The 18,192-nt window shown below is 51.9% G+C and overlaps 1 protein-coding gene across 1 annotated transcript; it reads left to right on the forward strand.

The window, feature by feature from the left end:
• Positions 1–8,753: 8,753 nt before the first annotated feature.
• LOC109753909 (brassinosteroid LRR receptor kinase BRI1) lies at positions 8,754–13,024 on the forward strand. Its single transcript, XM_020312828.4, has one exon. It carries the CDS (start codon positions 9,253–9,255, stop codon positions 12,625–12,627), a length of 3,375 nt encoding a protein of 1,124 aa, XP_020168417.1. The 5' UTR covers positions 8,754–9,252; the 3' UTR covers positions 12,628–13,024.
• Positions 13,025–18,192: the final 5,168 nt, after the last annotated feature.

The following is an 18,192-nucleotide window of genomic DNA, read 5'->3' on the forward strand; positions in this document are numbered from 1 at the left end:
CCGTCTCTTTCCTCTATAAATACCCCAATATTCCAAAAACCCTAGGGGAGTCGACGAAACACAATTCTAGCCGCTGCAAGTTTGAGAAACCACAGATCCAATCTAGACACCATCACGGAGGGGTACTGTTGGGGAACGTAGTAATTTCAAAAAAAATCCTACGCACACGCAAGATCATGGTGATGCATAGCAACGAGAGGGGAGAGTGTTGTCCACGTACCCTCGTAGACCGAAAGCGGAAGCGTTAGCATAACGCGGTTGATGTAGTCGTACGTCTTCACGATCCGACCGATCAAGTACCGAACGCACGGCACCTCCGAGTTCAGCACACGTTCAGCCCGATGACGTCCCTCGAACTCCGATCCAGCCGAGTGTTGAGGGAGAGTTTCGTCAGCACGACGGCATGGTGACGATGATGATGTTCTACCGACACAGGGCTTCGCCTAAGCACCGCTACAGTATTATCGAGGTGGACTATGGTGGAGGGGGGCACCGCACACGGCTAAAAGATCGAATCAATTGTTGTGTCTTTGGGGTGCCCCCTGCCCCCGTATATAAAGGAGCAAGGGGGGAGGTGCGGCCGGCTCGGAGGAGGCGCGCCAGGAGGAGTCCTACTCCCACCGGGAGTAGGACTCCCTCCCTTCCTTGTTGGATTAGGAGAAGGGGGAAAGAGGAGGGAGAGAGGAAGGAAAGGGGGGCGCCGCCCCCTCTCCTTGTCCTATTCGGACTAGAGGGGGAGGGTCGTGCGGCCCTGCCCTAGCCGCCTCTCCTCTTCTCCAGTAAGGCCCATTATGGCCCATTAAACCCCCGGGGGGGTTCCGGTAACCCCCGGTACTCCGGTAAAATCCCGATTTCACCCGGAACACTTCCGATATCCAAATATAGGCTTCCAATATATCAATCTTCATGTCTCGACCATTTCGAGACTCATCGGCATGTCCGTGATCACATCCGGGACTCCGAACAACCTTCGCTACATCAAAATATATAAACTCATAATATAACCGTCATCGAAACTTTAAGCGTGCGGACCCTACGGGTTCGAGAACTATGTAGACATGACCGAGACACGTCTCCGGTCAATAACCAATAGCGGAACCTGGATGCTCATATTGGCTCCCACACATTCTACGAAGATCTTTATCGGTCAGACCGCATAACATACGTTGTTCCCTTTGTCATCGGTATGTTACTTGCCCGAGATTTGATCGTCGGTATCTCAATACCTAGTTCAATCTCGTTACCGGCAATTCTCTTTACTCATTCCGTAATACATCATCCCGCAACTAACTCATTAGTTGCAATGCTTGCAAGGCTTAAGTGATGTGCATTACCGAGTGGGCCCAGAGATACCTCTCCGACAATCGGAGTGACAAATCCTAATCTCGAAATACGCCAACCCAACAAGTACCTTCGGAGACACCTGTAGATCACCTTTATAATCACCCAGTTACGTTCTGATGTTTGGTAGCACACAAAGTGTTCCTCCGCTAAACGGGAGTTGCATAATCTCATAGTCATAGGAACATGTATAAGTCATGAAGAAAGCAATAGCAACATACTAAACGATCGAGTGCTAAGCTAACGGAATGGGTCAAGTCAATCACATCATTCTCCTAATGATGTGATCCCGTTAATCAAATGACAACTCATGTCAATGGCTAGGAAACATAACCATCTTTGATCAACAAGCTAGTCAAGTAGAGGCATACTAGTGACACTTTGTTTGTCTATGTATTCACACAAGTACTATGTTTCCGGTTAATACAATTCTAGCATGAATAATAAACATTTATCATGATATAAGGAAATAAATAATAACTTTATTATTGCCTCTAGGGCATATTTCCTTCAGGTTCATCATCCTCATTGGTGCCTCTCCGATGATGCATGAGTAGTTCATTGTAGACCTTCGGGTCCTTAGTTAGTAGCTAGATGGCTTCCTCTCTCTCTTTTGATTCTCAATACAATGGTTTCTTGGAGATCTATTTGATGTAACTCTTTTTGCGGTGTGTTTGTTGGGATCCGATGAACTTTGAGTTTATGATGAGATCTATATTTTTATTCATGAAAGTTATCTGAGTTCTTTGATCTCTTATATGCATGATTGCTTATAGCCTCGTATTTCCTCTTCGAATCTTTGGTTTAGTTAGGCCGACTAGATCAATTTTTCTTGCCATGGGAAGAGGTACTTTGTGATGGGTTCGATCTTATGGATACCCGTGGTGACAATGAGGTATTATATTGAGTCACTTGAAATATGTTTTGGTAAACAACTTGCGGATTCCCCCGGTGACATTGGGGTAATCTAGGCACAAAGGTTGATATGCGTTTTCCTCCTACTTTCTCCGATAGAAACTTCGGAGTAATTATTTGTCGCACGTTGAGAGATTATTATATGATTCAATTATGTTAGCACTACTGAGGGATTGCACTAGTGAAAGTATGAATTCTAGGCCTTGTTTCCAAGCATTGCAATATTGTTCGTGCTCACTTTTGCTACTTGTTACCTTGATGTTTTTAATTGTTCAGATTACAAAAACTTATCTCTACTATGAAGATTGTAAATGGTGCATGGGCACCATGGTGCCTTTTCCACAAATCATTTTCTACAAGTCCAAAAAAATTGATTTTTTTAAACACACACATATGTATAATTCATACGTGCAAAATTTCACAACATTTTACTTTAACACGTGGCGTACAAAGAAAGACAAATATGTATTTTCAAATGGGCCTTTTTTGTTTTGTTTTTGGGCCGGAATTTTATCTTTTTTGTACACCACAAATTAAAAAAATTCAAACGAAATTTTATGGATCCGTAGTGAACACACACAAGTTTCGACAGATTTGTTTTCCACTTTTTTTATCCTTCTAAATATAGTTTTTGATTTTTTTCTTCTTCTAAAAAGGGCACCATGGTGCTCGTGCATCATAACTTCGTACTCTATCCATACTACACTTGTATCATCATCTCTTTGTTGAACTAGTGTACCTATACAATTACCATTGTATTGGGTGTGTTGGGGACACATGCGATTTCTTGTATTTGATTGCAAGGTTGTTTGAGAGACTAACCTCCCACGGATTGATAAACCTTAGGTCATCCACTTGAGAGAGATTTATTGTTGTCCTACAAAACTCTGCGCTTGAAGGACTAACCGAGTCTACAAGAATGAAGTTGCGTAGTAGACATCAGTGGGCCAACTTAGTTAGATGCGGACGTAGTAGTGGTCTGGATGCCCGCAAAACCGCCAGTTTATCTCCGGATTGCGGGAAAAACACCTCTGAATTGACTTGTAGACTGATACATGACCGCGTTGGATGCAAAACACGTCTGGACTGCACGGTCTTCTCATTCGCGGGCGGTTTAAATGTCTGCATTGGAGATGCCCTTAGAGCATCTATAGCCGGACCCCCTACTTCCTTCTCAAACATTCGCCTGGTTAGTGCCCGGTCAAAAAAGAGTGACCCAAACGGACCCCGCACTTCCTCCCTAAACGTTCAAACTGACCGACACCCCTCAAATTGAGACTAAATCTGGGGGGAATATGAGGGCTTATGGGCATGACCAGACGTGCCCCGGGGAAGGCTCCACGTCAGATGTAGCGAAACGATGACCCCGCCTGTAGTGACTTTGCAAGAAGATCGCAGTCGCAACGACGCCATCATGCCCGCGTCGAGAGGAAAGCCGCCGGAGCTAGGCGCGCTAGGACCGAAGCTCTCCCTCGCCGCCTTGATGCTAGAGCTTTCCCACCCCGCGCCGCGCTGGAGCCAAAGCTCATGGCGCGAGCTGGGGAGGTAAGGCGCGTGTGTTGTGCCTCGTCGGCGTCGGCCTCAGCCTCACGGGTGTGCTGGCCGGCTGTGGCAGCATCACAGGCGTGCGAGCATGCAGCCACAACATCGTGTCAACTGCTGGCTTGCATGCTAGCTTCTGTGCGTGTGCGAACTTGCGTGCTGGTAGCGGTCATGTGCGGAACCGCCGCCACGTGTTGGCCGGCTGGCCGCAAGGGGGCAAAACGGACACGTCTGGACACTGATCGGGAGCGTCCACAGACGTTCGAGGAAGAAGATTTGACATTTATGGTTGTAGATGCTCTTACCCGTACATACTGCAGAGGTAACCATATGGCTTCATTTTCGTTTTCTTTGCGGGTAACAGAGAGAAGGTCTATCTTTTATCGACCGATCATATATAACAGTATAACAAATCGTCTAAGCTTCAGTTCTTCTTTTATTTTTGGGCTCTTTTTATCTCTGTGGTGAATTACGATGAGTCTACATGTGTAACTAATTTGGGGATATGACACGAGTACTTTCGCGGGCGAACTACCATTTATGAACGTGCAATGTATTGGTGTGAAGATGAGGTGCTAAGTGCATGAAAAGGTTTAGCAATTAATCTTCCCAGTGTGTAGATGCTTAGGGCAATTCTAACACGGATGCTCAAACCCCTATATCCGTCCAGACCGGACCCGCAAGCCATCCAACGGCGTGTCACATCGGTCCGCGGAGGGCCTGAGCGTCTGTATTCATGCAAACCAGGGTGCTTTGCGGTAGTCCGGATACTAGACACATAGGACTCTGACACCCCGGGGCCACCTAAAACTGAGGCGGAGCCACGCATTTGGAGCTTGCCGCACTGCTTTCGCGGCTAAATCCCTCTTTCTCATCTTGTGTTCTACCATCCCGTCGCGCTTCACCCTAATTCCCGCCCCTTTTCACAGCCACCTTCACATAGACCCGTACAAAAAGCTAACAGGGACGACGGGGGTGGGGGATCCGACAATCATGGCCACTCGAAAGATCAACTCGCTTAGAAGGCAAAACTGCCACCTCAAAGCGAAGGCAAAGGCGGCGTTGCTCAACAAGCTGAAGGTCGACAGGGGTGGTGGTCGTGATCGTGGACGTGCAAGGGTGGGCATTGGTGCAGGCCTAGGCCTGGGACACATGGCACGACTGTCGTCGTCGTCCTTCCAGACGTCGTGCATCCAGACGCCGTCCTGACCGGAACAGTACAAGCCTCCATACTTCTACATCGCCCAACAACTCGGTAGGCAGCAAAAGGGCACAACATTTTTGGCCCACATTCATACTTTGTTCCATGGCCACTAGCATTAGCCTACGCCGATAAACTCATCCACAACCATGGGGTAAAGTCTCTCAACCATCGATGGTACATCATCCAAGAGGTCGTGTCCAAGTATCGCGGGCATCTGAAGCAACTAATCAGACGGTAGCCAAGTGGTGCACAAATCACCGAGCAAATAAGTTGTTATATGTGTTGGTCATTTGGCCGGATATTCAACTTGTTGGTCGGATATGCTCTACGTGTTGGTCATTTGACCAGATATGCTCTCTGTGTTGGTCATTTGCCGGATTAGATATACATCTTGTTGACAATGCTTTACTTTGTAGCCTTCCTGTGCGTGTAATTTGTTCTTAAAGTAGGAGAAGAAGAAATTTGTCATCATGCATTATTGGTTGAAGTTGAGTAAGGAACCCAAGTGGAACATATTCATTACCAACTTTGCCAAGAACGGCCGCGTCGGCACAGCAGAACTGCAGAAGAAACGGCTGATCGAGAAGAAATGTGAGGAGTAGAAGGCGAATCGAGAGGGGTGACGGCCAAGATGACGACAAGGTTCGAGAACATCTTGACGAAGCAGGAGGAGGCAAGTGTCAAGGTCGAAAGGTTTAACGTGTTGATGACGGTGACCGACAAGAAGCTCAAGTGTGAAAAGAAGAAGGTCATGCTCGAAGAAAATGTGGCTCAGATTGCAGCCGTTTCGGAGAATTTCAAGATGTTTATTTTGAAAATGAAGTTGGATGACAATGTAAGTATGATTTTGTAAGCTGTCTGTCTTAAAGTATTGAAGCGCGTGAAGTATCACTATGATGATATGGCGATATGAGGATTTTGCTAGAGTTGGTGTAAAGGACAACGGCGGTCACGACGGCGCCGGAACCGAAGACAGCCACCGGCAGGGCTCGTGGATCTTTCCACTCCGATCAGGAACACCCAAAACAAGTCATAAAAGTCGCAAACGAGCTATCACCCGAAAAGAGAAGCTAGTAGTACTAGGACTACGTTACGGGGAGGTACGCACAGAAGATGTACGGTGTTCTGCAATCAAATCGGGCTCGCTTTGGGCCGATGAGGTCAAAGAAACTGCAAATGGCGTGACTGGTCAGTGGTCACTACGCATGGAACAGCCTCGTGTAATAACGTATCCATTTTTTCCGTCAGCAAAGACAAGGGGCGAGGGGGATCTAACGGCAGATTGCTCACCCAACGACAGTGCTCGGCTACAGACGAGTGGGCCCCGTCCAGGCCCCACTGTGGACGGATGATATCAACCAGAGCCTGAATCAAACGGCCACGGACGTCTCTCGCCGGTGGTCCAGGGACAGGCGCACGTGCTGGGTCATGATGCGGGCCCCGTTTCCCAAAACATTTCCCAGTGACTTGTCGAATCAGGCGTCCACGGAAACGCCAGTTCCACTGAAGGGCGGGCCCCGCGCGCCGGGCCACGTACGTCAGCGAAACTTGATGGACTCGGGGATGGAGCGGATATGGCGGCGTGGGCGTCGATGGTGGGCCCCGCCACACCCACACGGGGTATGCTCTCCACTTCATAGCCCAAATATGCGACACGCCGAGGCGCACGGGTGCGGCCGTAACCTCATCATCGCGCCACTACTAATAAAGCCGCTTTCCCGTTTCCTGTTTGACTGGCTGGATCTTTTCAACTTTGCGTTTGCTCGGTCATTCATAGAATCACGGTGGTAGATTGTGAGCCCGGTATGCAGCAGATGGACTGGACATGCATTTGCGTGCGTTTTTTCATTCTGTTTATCCTTTTCGTTTTTATGGCAATGGAAACTCGAGGAGGACTAGTTAAAAGCACGGTTAAGTGTAATTATGCTAGTACCTGAACAGTGGCACCTTTCTTAAAAAAACGTTTCTGAGTGAACAAGCACACTAAAACACGTTTCTGAGTGAACAAGCACACTAAAACACGTTTCTATTTCACTTATTTCTGTCTGCATACATCCAGTTTTAAATAAGTTAGAACATGTTATAATTTGGAACCAATGAAATATATATGGAGCGGAACATCTCGTGCAAAACATTGCAACTTCACTTTTGCGGAGTAGCCCAACTAAGCATTCATCGGGCTAAGAAATTCATCAATAAATTTTTAAAAGTAAAAATCACTTAAACATGAGGATGCTTTCTGTAAGGCCTGCATGGGGTTTAAAGCCACCTGGGGTTCCCATCACACCACCCAGGTTAAAAGTGTAAAGTATCTAAATTGTTTCACACTCCCTTCTTTGTAGCCACTAATGGTGTTTTTCCATGGAATGCTATCAGTCCATCTCACGGTCAAGTGATTTTCTCAAATTGCTCTTGTTTATTCAACCTTTTTGAACTTTTTACTTATTTACAATTAACATCCTCATACTATAACCCATGTGCCATATGTACTCACCAGTCTTTGCATTCATATCGAAGACCACATGGCTAATTTATAACATTTTTCTGTTAGCTTTACACGTAGGAGTACAATCAACTTAGAATTCTGTTCCTACATGTTATACTTCGAGTGAACTACATCCACAATCCTTGAACTTGGTCGGCGCGTGCCCACTGTCCTCCTAAACCTCCAAGGGCTCCGTTGGTTTAGAGAATTTTGTAGGAATTCTAAAGGATATAAATTTTATAAGATTTCTTTCTTTCGAACCCTTCGGTACATAGAAATGGATTCCTATTCCTATGTCGGATAAGAACCAATTTTTCACATTTTAAAGGAAAAAAAATACGATCCTAGACCCAATGAAAAAATTCCTATCCTATGAAGGTGACATATTTTTTCCAATAAAAATTGAGATACTACATGCAGTTCCACTTCCAATGATATTTTTTAATTCCTAACCTACTTCATGCGTTTTTATTTACCCCGCATATTAGCTTTGGCCGAAGTCAAACTTTATAGAGTTTGACTAAATTTATGGAAAACAATCTAAACTTTCATAACAATAGATATATATGGTATGCAAATATATTTAATGATGATTCTAATGGTTTTGTGGATGTTAATACTTTTCGGTATGAACTTGATCAAAATTTACAAAGTTTGACCTGAGACCAAAGAAGGCCTAAAACGGTTGGTCCGGATCATCATATGACCAGGTGTGCCAGAAAAACGACTCAAGCTCATAGAGATTACTTGCATATTATTCCCTTGCACGATTTGCAAGTTTACGAGTAAGACAATTCTCGACGTGGAGGAAGTCGGTAATTGCATGCGCTTGTTGTACCAGCGCGTACGTACGGTTAGCGAAGGCCGGAACAAACTAAACCACGGCGCTGAACCGTACCGGAGAGAAAGCAAATCTCCGGCCAGCTTGTGTGGCCGTGCGTGATGACTTCATCACGTCGCGCAGGTTAGCGGGTGGTCTGACACTTTACCCTGCTTGCTGCCCGCGCGGCCGGGGACGAGAGAGGGAGGAGGGGGGGCATTGTGGGGAGGCTGGAAAAAGGTGGCACGCCGCAGCCTCCCACCGCACGCACGCACGCTCGCTCCGGCCGGCCGCCCGGATCGGATCTACCAGCCCACCTCGGAATTAAAGACAAAAACCCTTCGCGAAGCAACGCAGCCCACGCGTCCCGGATTCCTCCTCCGCACGCCCGGCTCGGACCGCGACCTCGCTGAGCTCGCTCCTCCACGGTGATGATGATGAGACCCAAAGCAGTCATTTCCTCCCCGCCTCGCCTCGCCTCAAGGCCCGGCGGCACGTGAGCGCGCCTCGAGCGGAGCAGCCCCTGTCCCCGCCCCGCCCCGCCCCGCCCCGGCGATGGGATCGGGCTCCTGGTTGGTTAGCGTCGCCGTAACTAGCGGATAAGCACCGTGCTTAGCTTTGGGTTATGTTAGGTTAATCTAATCGCACCGCGGATTACTGCGATTCGTTCGTTCGCGGCCGGGGGCACATGCCATGTGACCCCACCACCACTGCCCCCTCTTACCTACAGCTGTTTAATCTGCCCCCCGCCTCCTCTCTCCTCTCTCTCTCTCGCTTCTTCTCCCTTCTCTCTCCCCTCTTTCTTTCTCTCCCCCCACCACCACCATCCGGAGTTGGACCTCCCCCTCACTTCCCACTCTCTCCCTTCTCCCTCTCTCTCTCTCTCTCTGCTCCCACTTCTGCAGACCGCTTCTCTTATGGTCTCAAGGTAGAGCGTGCTCCTACATGGATTCCCTGCGGCTGGCGATAGCGGCGGCGCTCCTCTTCCTGGCGGCGCTCGCGGCGGCGGCGGCGGCCGCCGACGACGCGCAGCTGCTGGACGACTTCAGGGCGGCGCTGCCCAACCGGGACGCGCTCGACGGCTGGGCCGCGCGCGACGGCGCCTGCAGGTTCCCCGGCGCGGTGTGCAGGGGCGGGCGCCTCACGTCGCTCTCGCTCGCGGCCGTCGCGCTCAATGCCGACTTCCGCGCCGTCGCGGCCACCTTGCTGCAGCTCAGCGCCGTCGAGAGGCTCAGCCTCCGCGGCGCCAACGTCAGCGGCGCGCTCGCCGCGGCGGCCGGCGCCAGGTGCGGCAGCAAGCTGCAGGAGCTCGACCTCTCCGGAAATGCCGCGCTGCGCGGCTCCGTCACCGACGTGGCCGCGCTCGCCGGCTCCTGTGCCGGGCTCAAGACGTTGAATCTCTCCGGTGATGCGGTTGGTACCGCCAAGACCGCTGGCGCTGGCGGTGGCGGGCAGGGGTTTGCGGCCCTGGACGCTCTCGACTTGTCCAGCAACAAGATCGCCGGAGATGCCGACCTCCGCTGGATGGTGGGTGCCGGCCTCGGCTCTGTCCGGTGGCTGGACCTCGCCTGGAACAAGATCTCCGGCGGCCTCTCCGACTTCACCAACTGCTCCGGGCTGCAGTACCTTGACCTGTCCGGCAACCTCATCGCCGGCGATGTCGCCGCCGGGGCGCTCTCCGGCTGCCGCAGTCTGAGGGCGCTCAACCTCTCCAGCAACCATCTCGCCGGCGCCTTCCCGCCCAACATCGCCGGCCTCACGTCGCTCACCGCCCTCAACCTCTCCAACAATAACTTCTCTGGCGAGGTACCCGCCGACGCTTTCACCGGCCTACAGCAGCTCCAGTCGCTGTCCCTCTCTTTCAACCACTTCAGCGGCTCCATCCCTGATTCCGTCGCTGCGCTGCCGGACCTCGAGGTGCTCGACCTCAGCTCCAACAACTTCTCCGGCACCATCCCCTCCACCCTCTGCCAAGATCCCAACTCCAGGCTCCGCGTGCTCTACCTTCAGAACAACTATCTCTCCGGCAGCATCCCGGAGGCCGTGTCCAATTGCACCGACCTCGTCTCCCTCGACCTCAGTCTCAACTACATCAACGGCTCCATCCCGGAGTCCCTCGGCGAGCTTGGCCGCCTCCAGGACCTTATCATGTGGCAGAACTTACTGGAGGGCGAGATACCCGCGTCTCTGTCGAGCATTCCCGGCCTGGAGCATCTCATCCTGGACTACAACGGGCTCACCGGCAGTATCCCGCCGGAGCTGGCCAAGTGCAAGCAGCTCAACTGGATATCCTTGGCGAGCAACCGGCTGTCCGGGCCGATCCCCCCTTGGCTCGGGAAGCTCAGCAACTTGGCAATCTTGAAGCTGAGCAATAATTCCTTCACCGGACAGATACCCGCAGAGCTTGGTGACTGCAAGAGCTTGGTGTGGCTGGACCTCAACAGCAACCAACTTAATGGATCAATTCCACCGCAACTGGCAGAGCAGTCGGGGAAGATGACTGTTGGCCTCATTATTGGGCGGCCCTATGTGTATCTTCGCAACGACGAGCTGAGCAGCCAGTGTCGTGGCAAGGGGAGCTTGCTGGAGTTCTCAAGCATCCGATCCGAGGACCTTGGTCGGATGCCGAGCAAGAAGCTGTGCAACTTCACGAGGATGTACATGGGGAGCACAGAGTACACCTTCAACAAGAATGGCTCCATGATATTTCTGGATTTGTCGTTTAATCAGCTCGATTCTGAGATACCCAAGGAGCTTGGGAACATGTATTACCTCATGATCATGAATCTTGGGCACAACCTTCTGTCTGGTGCTATCCCAACAGAGCTAGCTGGTGCAAAGAAGCTCGCAGTACTTGACCTTTCATACAACCGGTTGGAAGGGCCGATACCCAGCTCGTTCTCATCACTGTCTTTGTCTGAGATCAATCTGTCGAGTAATCAGCTGAATGGGACAATTCCAGAGCTTGGTTCTCTTGCCACATTCCCAAAGAGCCAGTATGAGAATAACTCTGGTCTCTGTGGCTTTCCACTGCCAGCATGCGAGCCGCATACTGGGCAAGGCTCTTCCAACGGTGGCCAATCCAACCGGAGGAAGGCGTCCCTTGCAGGCAGTGTTGCTATGGGACTCTTGTTCTCGCTCTTCTGTATATTTGGGTTGGTCATCATAGCCATTGAGAGCAAGAAGCGGAGGCAGAAGAATGATGAGGCAAGTACCTCCCGTGATATATACATTGATAGCCGGTCACATTCTGGCACGATGAATTCCAATTGGAGACTCTCCGGGACAAATGCTCTCAGCATCAATCTGGCTGCATTTGAGAAGCCACTGCAGAAACTCACCTTGGGTGATCTTGTTGAGGCCACCAATGGCTTCCACAATGAGAGCTTGATTGGGTCCGGTGGATTTGGTGATGTCTACAAGGCAACGCTCAAGGATGGGAGGGTTGTTGCAATCAAGAAGCTAATACATGTGAGTGGCCAGGGTGACCGGGAGTTCACGGCGGAAATGGAGACCATTGGCAAGATCAAACACCGCAACCTTGTTCCGCTCCTTGGCTACTGCAAGATTGGTGAGGAGCGGCTGCTGATGTATGACTTCATGAAGTTTGGCAGCTTGGAGGATGTGCTGCATGACCGCAAAAAGATTGGGATAAAGCTGAACTGGGCGGCAAGGCGAAAGATTGCAATCGGGGCAGCAAGAGGACTGGCATTCCTCCACCACAACTGCATTCCACACATCATCCACCGAGACATGAAGTCAAGCAATGTGCTTGTTGATGAGAATCTGGAGGCGAGGGTCTCAGATTTCGGCATGGCGAGGATGATGAGTGTGGTGGACACACACCTGAGCGTGTCCACCCTCGCCGGCACGCCGGGGTATGTGCCACCAGAGTACTACCAGAGCTTCCGTTGCACCACCAAGGGCGACGTGTACAGCTACGGCGTTGTATTGCTGGAGCTGCTCACCGGGAAACCGCCGACGGATTCAACAGATTTTGGCGAGGACCATAATCTTGTAGGATGGGTGAAGATGCACACAAAGTTGAAGATCACCGATGTGTTTGACCCGGAGCTGCTGAAGGACGATCCTACCCTGGAGCTGGAGCTGCTGGAGCATTTGAAAATCGCGTGTGCATGCCTGGATGACAGGCCGTCCAGGCGGCCAACGATGCTTAAGGTGATGACGATGTTCAAGGAGATCCAGGCTGGGTCAACGGTGGACTCGAAAACCTCGTCGGTGGCCACCGGGCTGAGCGACGATCCAGGTTTTGCGGTCATGGACATGACCCTCAAGGAAGCCAAGGAGGAGAAAGATTAGGAAGATGACCACCGCCGGCAACACGCAGCCGGCGGTGACCGGCAGCAACACGTCCGTCCGACCAGTCTGGGGCCTGGGCGAAGTGCCCGTAGAAATCACAGTCTCTCAGATGCTGATACCATCCTGAAGTTCCCACGCAACGCAAGCTTAGAATTTTCTTCTGATGGTACACGATAAGAAGAAATTTTCCCTCCCTTGTAGCTCTCGTAAGTCCCAAGCTGTCATGTCATGTACCTATAGGAGTAGCTCACCACTTTTTCTTCTCTTTCTTTCCCAGCTTTCTTCAGCTCCTCGTTTATTTTGTCTTAGCGCTCCAGTAAGAGCTGTGTATGTACATATATAAATGGTGGAATCTCTTCGGCGCAAGTCCCCTCCACTGCGGCTGCGCCTTGTCAAATTCGCTTTTACCGTTCTTGTTGCTTAGCAGTTGGCTGGCATTTGTACAATGTGTGCGCATCAGTTGATCGAAACATGGTACCATTGCAGATGCACGGTAGAAACCCTACCCTGAGCTATGAAGTAGTAGTAAATCTGAGAGGAGGAGGGGTTGGGCAGTGCAGTGGGAGTACTGGAGGGGGGCAGGCAGGAGGACGGAGGGAGGCCAAGGTGAACAGCAAAAGACCAGCCAATGGGCAGTCAAGAGGCTGACACAGCTCCTGTTTCCATGTGAGGTAGCGCATGGCCTGGCCTGTGTGTGGGTGCGTGGGGCCAGGGGGCACTGTGGCGCGCACACACACGCATACAAGAAGGCGCACTCACGCAGCACGGCCACCTTTCTTTAATTTTCCGGGGCTTGCTTTGTCTTCAAATCATCAATCAGTGAGCTTAGCTTAGCCTTTAGTTGGTCAAAGGTTCCCTTAACCAGTTTTTGTCCTCTCTCTGCTTATCTTAATCGCATGGGTAACATGGCTCCTCGCCCTATTATACTGCCCTATCTTCTCTATTATAGATGCATGGTGCTGTGTCCAATGCTTAGGCCTTGCTAAACTAATCGTCCATGTCCAGCAAGCAAGTGGCACGCTGATTCCCCCAGATCTCAAGAGGGCTGTTCAAACCTGCTAGGGCTGCAGGTTCAGATTTGAGTCTGGGGCGTGCTCCTTGTTTTGGTTTGTTTATTCCTTCGCTGTGACTGCGAGAGAATTGAGGGCACACCAGTTGTCACATATGGTAAAAATTCATGAAGCTTCACAGGTCAGTAGTAATAAGCAGTACTAGCACCATTCACACAGGCTATATAGGCAGGGCGGGTCATTTTACTCTGGGTGAATTGAATACAGTAGTTTTACCCTTCAGGAGCCCCAAAAGCTCTATGTAGAGTCCATCACTCCTCCATGCAGCAGCACAGCAGCAGCAACAACAACAGAACACACAACACAAAGTCTGGAAAAGCTACAAAGGCCATGGTGACATTGACAAACTGTGCCTCGGAATGGAGCCTCTGGCATGGCCACAAGGCCGTGGGCCCCCTGCGCGCCTGCGCTGTTTTGGAGCCCCGGCTTAAATCAAGCTCACCCAGCGCTATCATTATCCCCCCCCCCCCCCCCCCCATTTGGAATAGTGGTATCAATACCACCATGTGGCTTTCCCAGTCTATCATGCATGCAGTGCAGCACCAGCTCTGGCTCTTTGTGCAGAAACAAGCTCAAATATGCATGCTCCGAGTGTGATTTTACAGTAAAATTTTGCTGGAAATTTCGACGTTGAACTTTATTGTTATTGCTATATGGAAGTTATTCTACCCATCCTTACTTTCCACATGCTAGTCTGCCACGTACGTACATGCCGGGGTGACAACACACTGCTCTTATCCCTTTGCAAAAGAGGAGAGAAAAATGGAAAAAAGACAAGCCGCTTTCATTCTTTTGCTTTGTTTCCGTCATGCTCACCATTAATGGCCAGCAGCCCAAAACGCGGCATGTTCCTCGGCCAATCTCACGCACAAAATCCAGTCCAAAGAGTTCACATCATCATCAGTGTGCCCTCGAGCAATTCCTGCGAGTGTGTGTATCTAGCAAGTAGCAACGCCGCTGCTGAGCTGCTGGCGATGGATGAATAGACGCATGTCTGCTTGCTTGTGCATTTGCTGCTGCTGCTAGTTGAGTTCTTCCCCCTGTGTTGAAAAGGAGGGCATCCCCATCATGCATGTGTTGTGTGATGGGCCCCAGGAGGGCTGTGCTTGGCCTAACGCCTCCACCCTCAGCTGGGGGAGGACATGTAGGGCATCCAGGGACAGGGTTATCATGCCACAGTCACTGCCCGTGTAGTGAAGCCCAACCAGTGACCGGCTCATTCAGCGACCTGGCACTGGCAGCGCCTATCTCTCTCATGGCCACTCCGTCCCTCCCCGTGAAATGAAATGTACCACCGTGAAGCGTTGCTCGCAGCGAGCGCCTCCAACCAAAAGGCGATACGACTGGGTCAAGCGGCCGGCCGGGGCGGTTGTTCGTGCCGGCTATGTGGCATTTACCACCGTGAATGAATGCGCACTGTGCCGTGGATGTGGCGGGGTACTAAAAGTTGCACCCTCCCTGTGCTTGAATGGGTGGCGCTGCCCATCGCCTGCGAAAAGGCTCATGGCAATGCATCTGACACCAGTAAAGGTGGGAATGCTCATATTTTGTTCTAATTAGAGCACCTCCACTCCTTCTGCCCCCGTGCGCACCCGATTGTGGTTTGGCCGGTCGGCGTTTTTTGGCTCCGGGGGCGATCTAATTCCCAGTCACGCCCCAGGTTCGGCCTCAAGACGTGTATACATTCAAACATGGCATTTTCCGCTACCCAAAAAGATGCCACAAGTTCGGCGATCACCATGCCACAGTTCGACGATCAATCATGCTCGAAAGTTCGGCGTTCAAAAGGAAGGACGCGTAGGAAATGCATCAAACGGCGGCGTGCTCCTCCGGCGTCGGCGGGAGTCGGCGTGCTCGGGCTGGTCGTCGTCGGCCCCGCTTCTGTGTTGGGCGTCGTGGAGGCATCATCACTCGGGCTTGGCGGTGGCATTGGTGTCGGCGTGGGAGTTGGCGCGGCCGTCGACGACATGTGGTTCAAGAAGAGGCCGCCCTCCGCTAGGTACCACGTCTTGACCTGCTCGTCCATCGTCGACATGTCCGCCCCCATTAGGAAAGCCAGGTCGGTGTTCCTCTTCTTCGCGGCAACGTTGGTCCGGAGTAGGTCGAACTTGATGGCGTTGTTCGTCATCAGTGCCGACCACCGCGCCCCGGATTTCTCTTCCCTCTGGGCGGGGTGGTTCTTGGCATCGGCGATGCACTGCTCGATGGACGCGTGCAGGCGCTCGGTAGCCGGTGCGGCGTCCTTCGCCGTCTTGGCTCATTTGTTGCCGTCAGGGCGCCCATCCGCCGCGTCCGGCGTCGGCGCGTACGGCTTGTATGTCTCCTTTCCCTTGGCGAGGGTGCGCCGGACATCCGCCCACTTGTCGCACTTCTCGATCCGGGGGAACACATGGAGGTACTTGAACTCTTGGTCGGTGCTGCTGTCCTGGCGGTACATGGCGAACATCCGAACCATCTGCGCTGAAGAACAAGTGCCGGCGACACAAACGGCGAAAAGAAGCGAGAGCAGGCGTCTACGCATACCTGGCCCTCAACGTTGTCGCCGCTTTTCGGGCGAGCGGCGATCTCCTCGATGATCCCATGCCATTTCTTACAGCGCGTTTGGATGAGCGCCCAATGGTTCGCCATGGCCTTCGAGCCGCGCTTCATGTGGATGGTGGCAAAGTAGGGGTCAACCAACTTGCGCTCGTCGAACTCCGATTTGATGCGCTCCAAGTACGTGTCGTCGCTTTGGTTCGTGCTGGTGATCGGGTCAAGGCAGATGGTTTTCCATGCTTCGGCGAGGCACTCGTCTTCTTTGTACGTCCACATGACGCGCGGCTCGCCGGTCCTACCCCCACTTCTTTTTCCCTTTCCTCACTGACGCAGGCGCCGGCTCCTCCTCCTCCTCTTCTTCCCCTCCTCCTCCTCGCCATAGTCGAGCTCGTCGTCCATGTCGCTGGCGAGGTCCATTGTATCGTCTTGCGCCTGGAACCCGGGGGGCGGCGGCGGAAAATACTGTGTCCTGCGTCCCTTGTTGCCCATCGATCCAAGATCCATATTTTAGGCTCCCTACCCGAGATCTGCCGGTTTTGACACCGACATTGGTGCTTTCATGAAGAGTTCTGCTGTCGGATCACTAGAAGGATCGATGGCCACCCACGCTGGGGACATCTCAGCCCCTGGCCGGGCTCTTGCGCCTGGCAGTGTCATACTGCGTGCTGATCCGTCCAGCCGCCTTGGCTAGGATGAAAGCTTCACCCCCGGTCAGAAGATCAGGTTTGGGAGCCTAGAGTTCACCGCCTACTCCCGCGAAGATCTTACTCCAGCTAAGTCACCGGTTCCCCCTCAGGGAACTCGCTGATCCCGACAATTTGACTTCGGGGACGAGAACCGATCATGTACGGAACCTGGCCCTAAATCCCGACCTCACCGGAATAGTCAGGGCGTTGTCGGCCAAACACCGCCCGGATCTGACCTCAAACGACCCCGGAGTGGCCACACTGCAGGACAGCCCCGAACACTCGGGTAGCGCGAACCCAACGGGCCTTTCGTCAATAAACGATCTGCTAGATCGAATCCGAGCTATGGGAGTCTCCGACGGCCAACCTTCGGTCTATGACCATATCGGGTTCAAGCCCGACAACAGGGAAATTTACGCCCCGCCCATCACGCACCTCATCGCCACCATCGAAGAATTGGCCGAGGGTTCCCGATCACCAAAGCTGAAAACAAGTTGTGTCTGGATCAGTGACTAAGGTTCGAGCCCGGATCCCGACGATCGCCCTGAAGAGAGTTCGGAGCCAAGTTCCGACCTAAAGCCTGACTTTGAGTCCACGCCACAGCCCGCTAACAGTGCGGAGGCCGAATTCAACATACCGAACTCTTCGGGAGTTGAGGACGCCGCCGCCAGGGTTTCGGACACACAAACCGGGGCAATACAAAATTTTCTCCCACCCACCCCCATGTTGCGTACTCCCCAGACAACTCGGGTCCTCCAGACATCTGGGATTTGATGTACGTAAAACAATAGCCTGGAGAAATAGTCCACCACTACTGGGCTAGATTCCTCTTGGTAAAAGACAGGATCACAAATCATTGTGACCAAGAAATAATTGTAACCTTTCGGTCTAACTTCCGAGACGAAGGGATTTTGAATGCCCTCGCCCGTCGCCATGTGCAATGTTTCACCGAACTATCGGACCCGGTACGCAAATCCTGCACCATGGAAAGCACCTGGCAAGAACAACAAATACACGTGGAGCCAAACCATGCTGAACAGTCAAGTAAAACTCGGGCAAAGCGTGCATACGTAAGGTGGTCGCCCGAACACGAACCCGCCGAAAATAGGAATAGATCCCTCGCCGGGCCTAGAACGGTCCTAGACGAGCTACTGGATAAACCATCCCCATAGACTCAGCCCTGCTAAACACAAATCCAACTCACAGGCTTCGAGCCTGCTGGGTTGTCAGACAGGTTGCCAAGACGGTGAAGCCATACTCCGTCTTCAACCCCC

The sequence above is a fragment of the Aegilops tauschii genome, chromosome 3 (assembly GCF_002575655.3).
Source record: "Aegilops tauschii subsp. strangulata cultivar AL8/78 chromosome 3, Aet v6.0, whole genome shotgun sequence".
NCBI lineage: Eukaryota > Viridiplantae > Streptophyta > Magnoliopsida > Poales > Poaceae > Aegilops > Aegilops tauschii.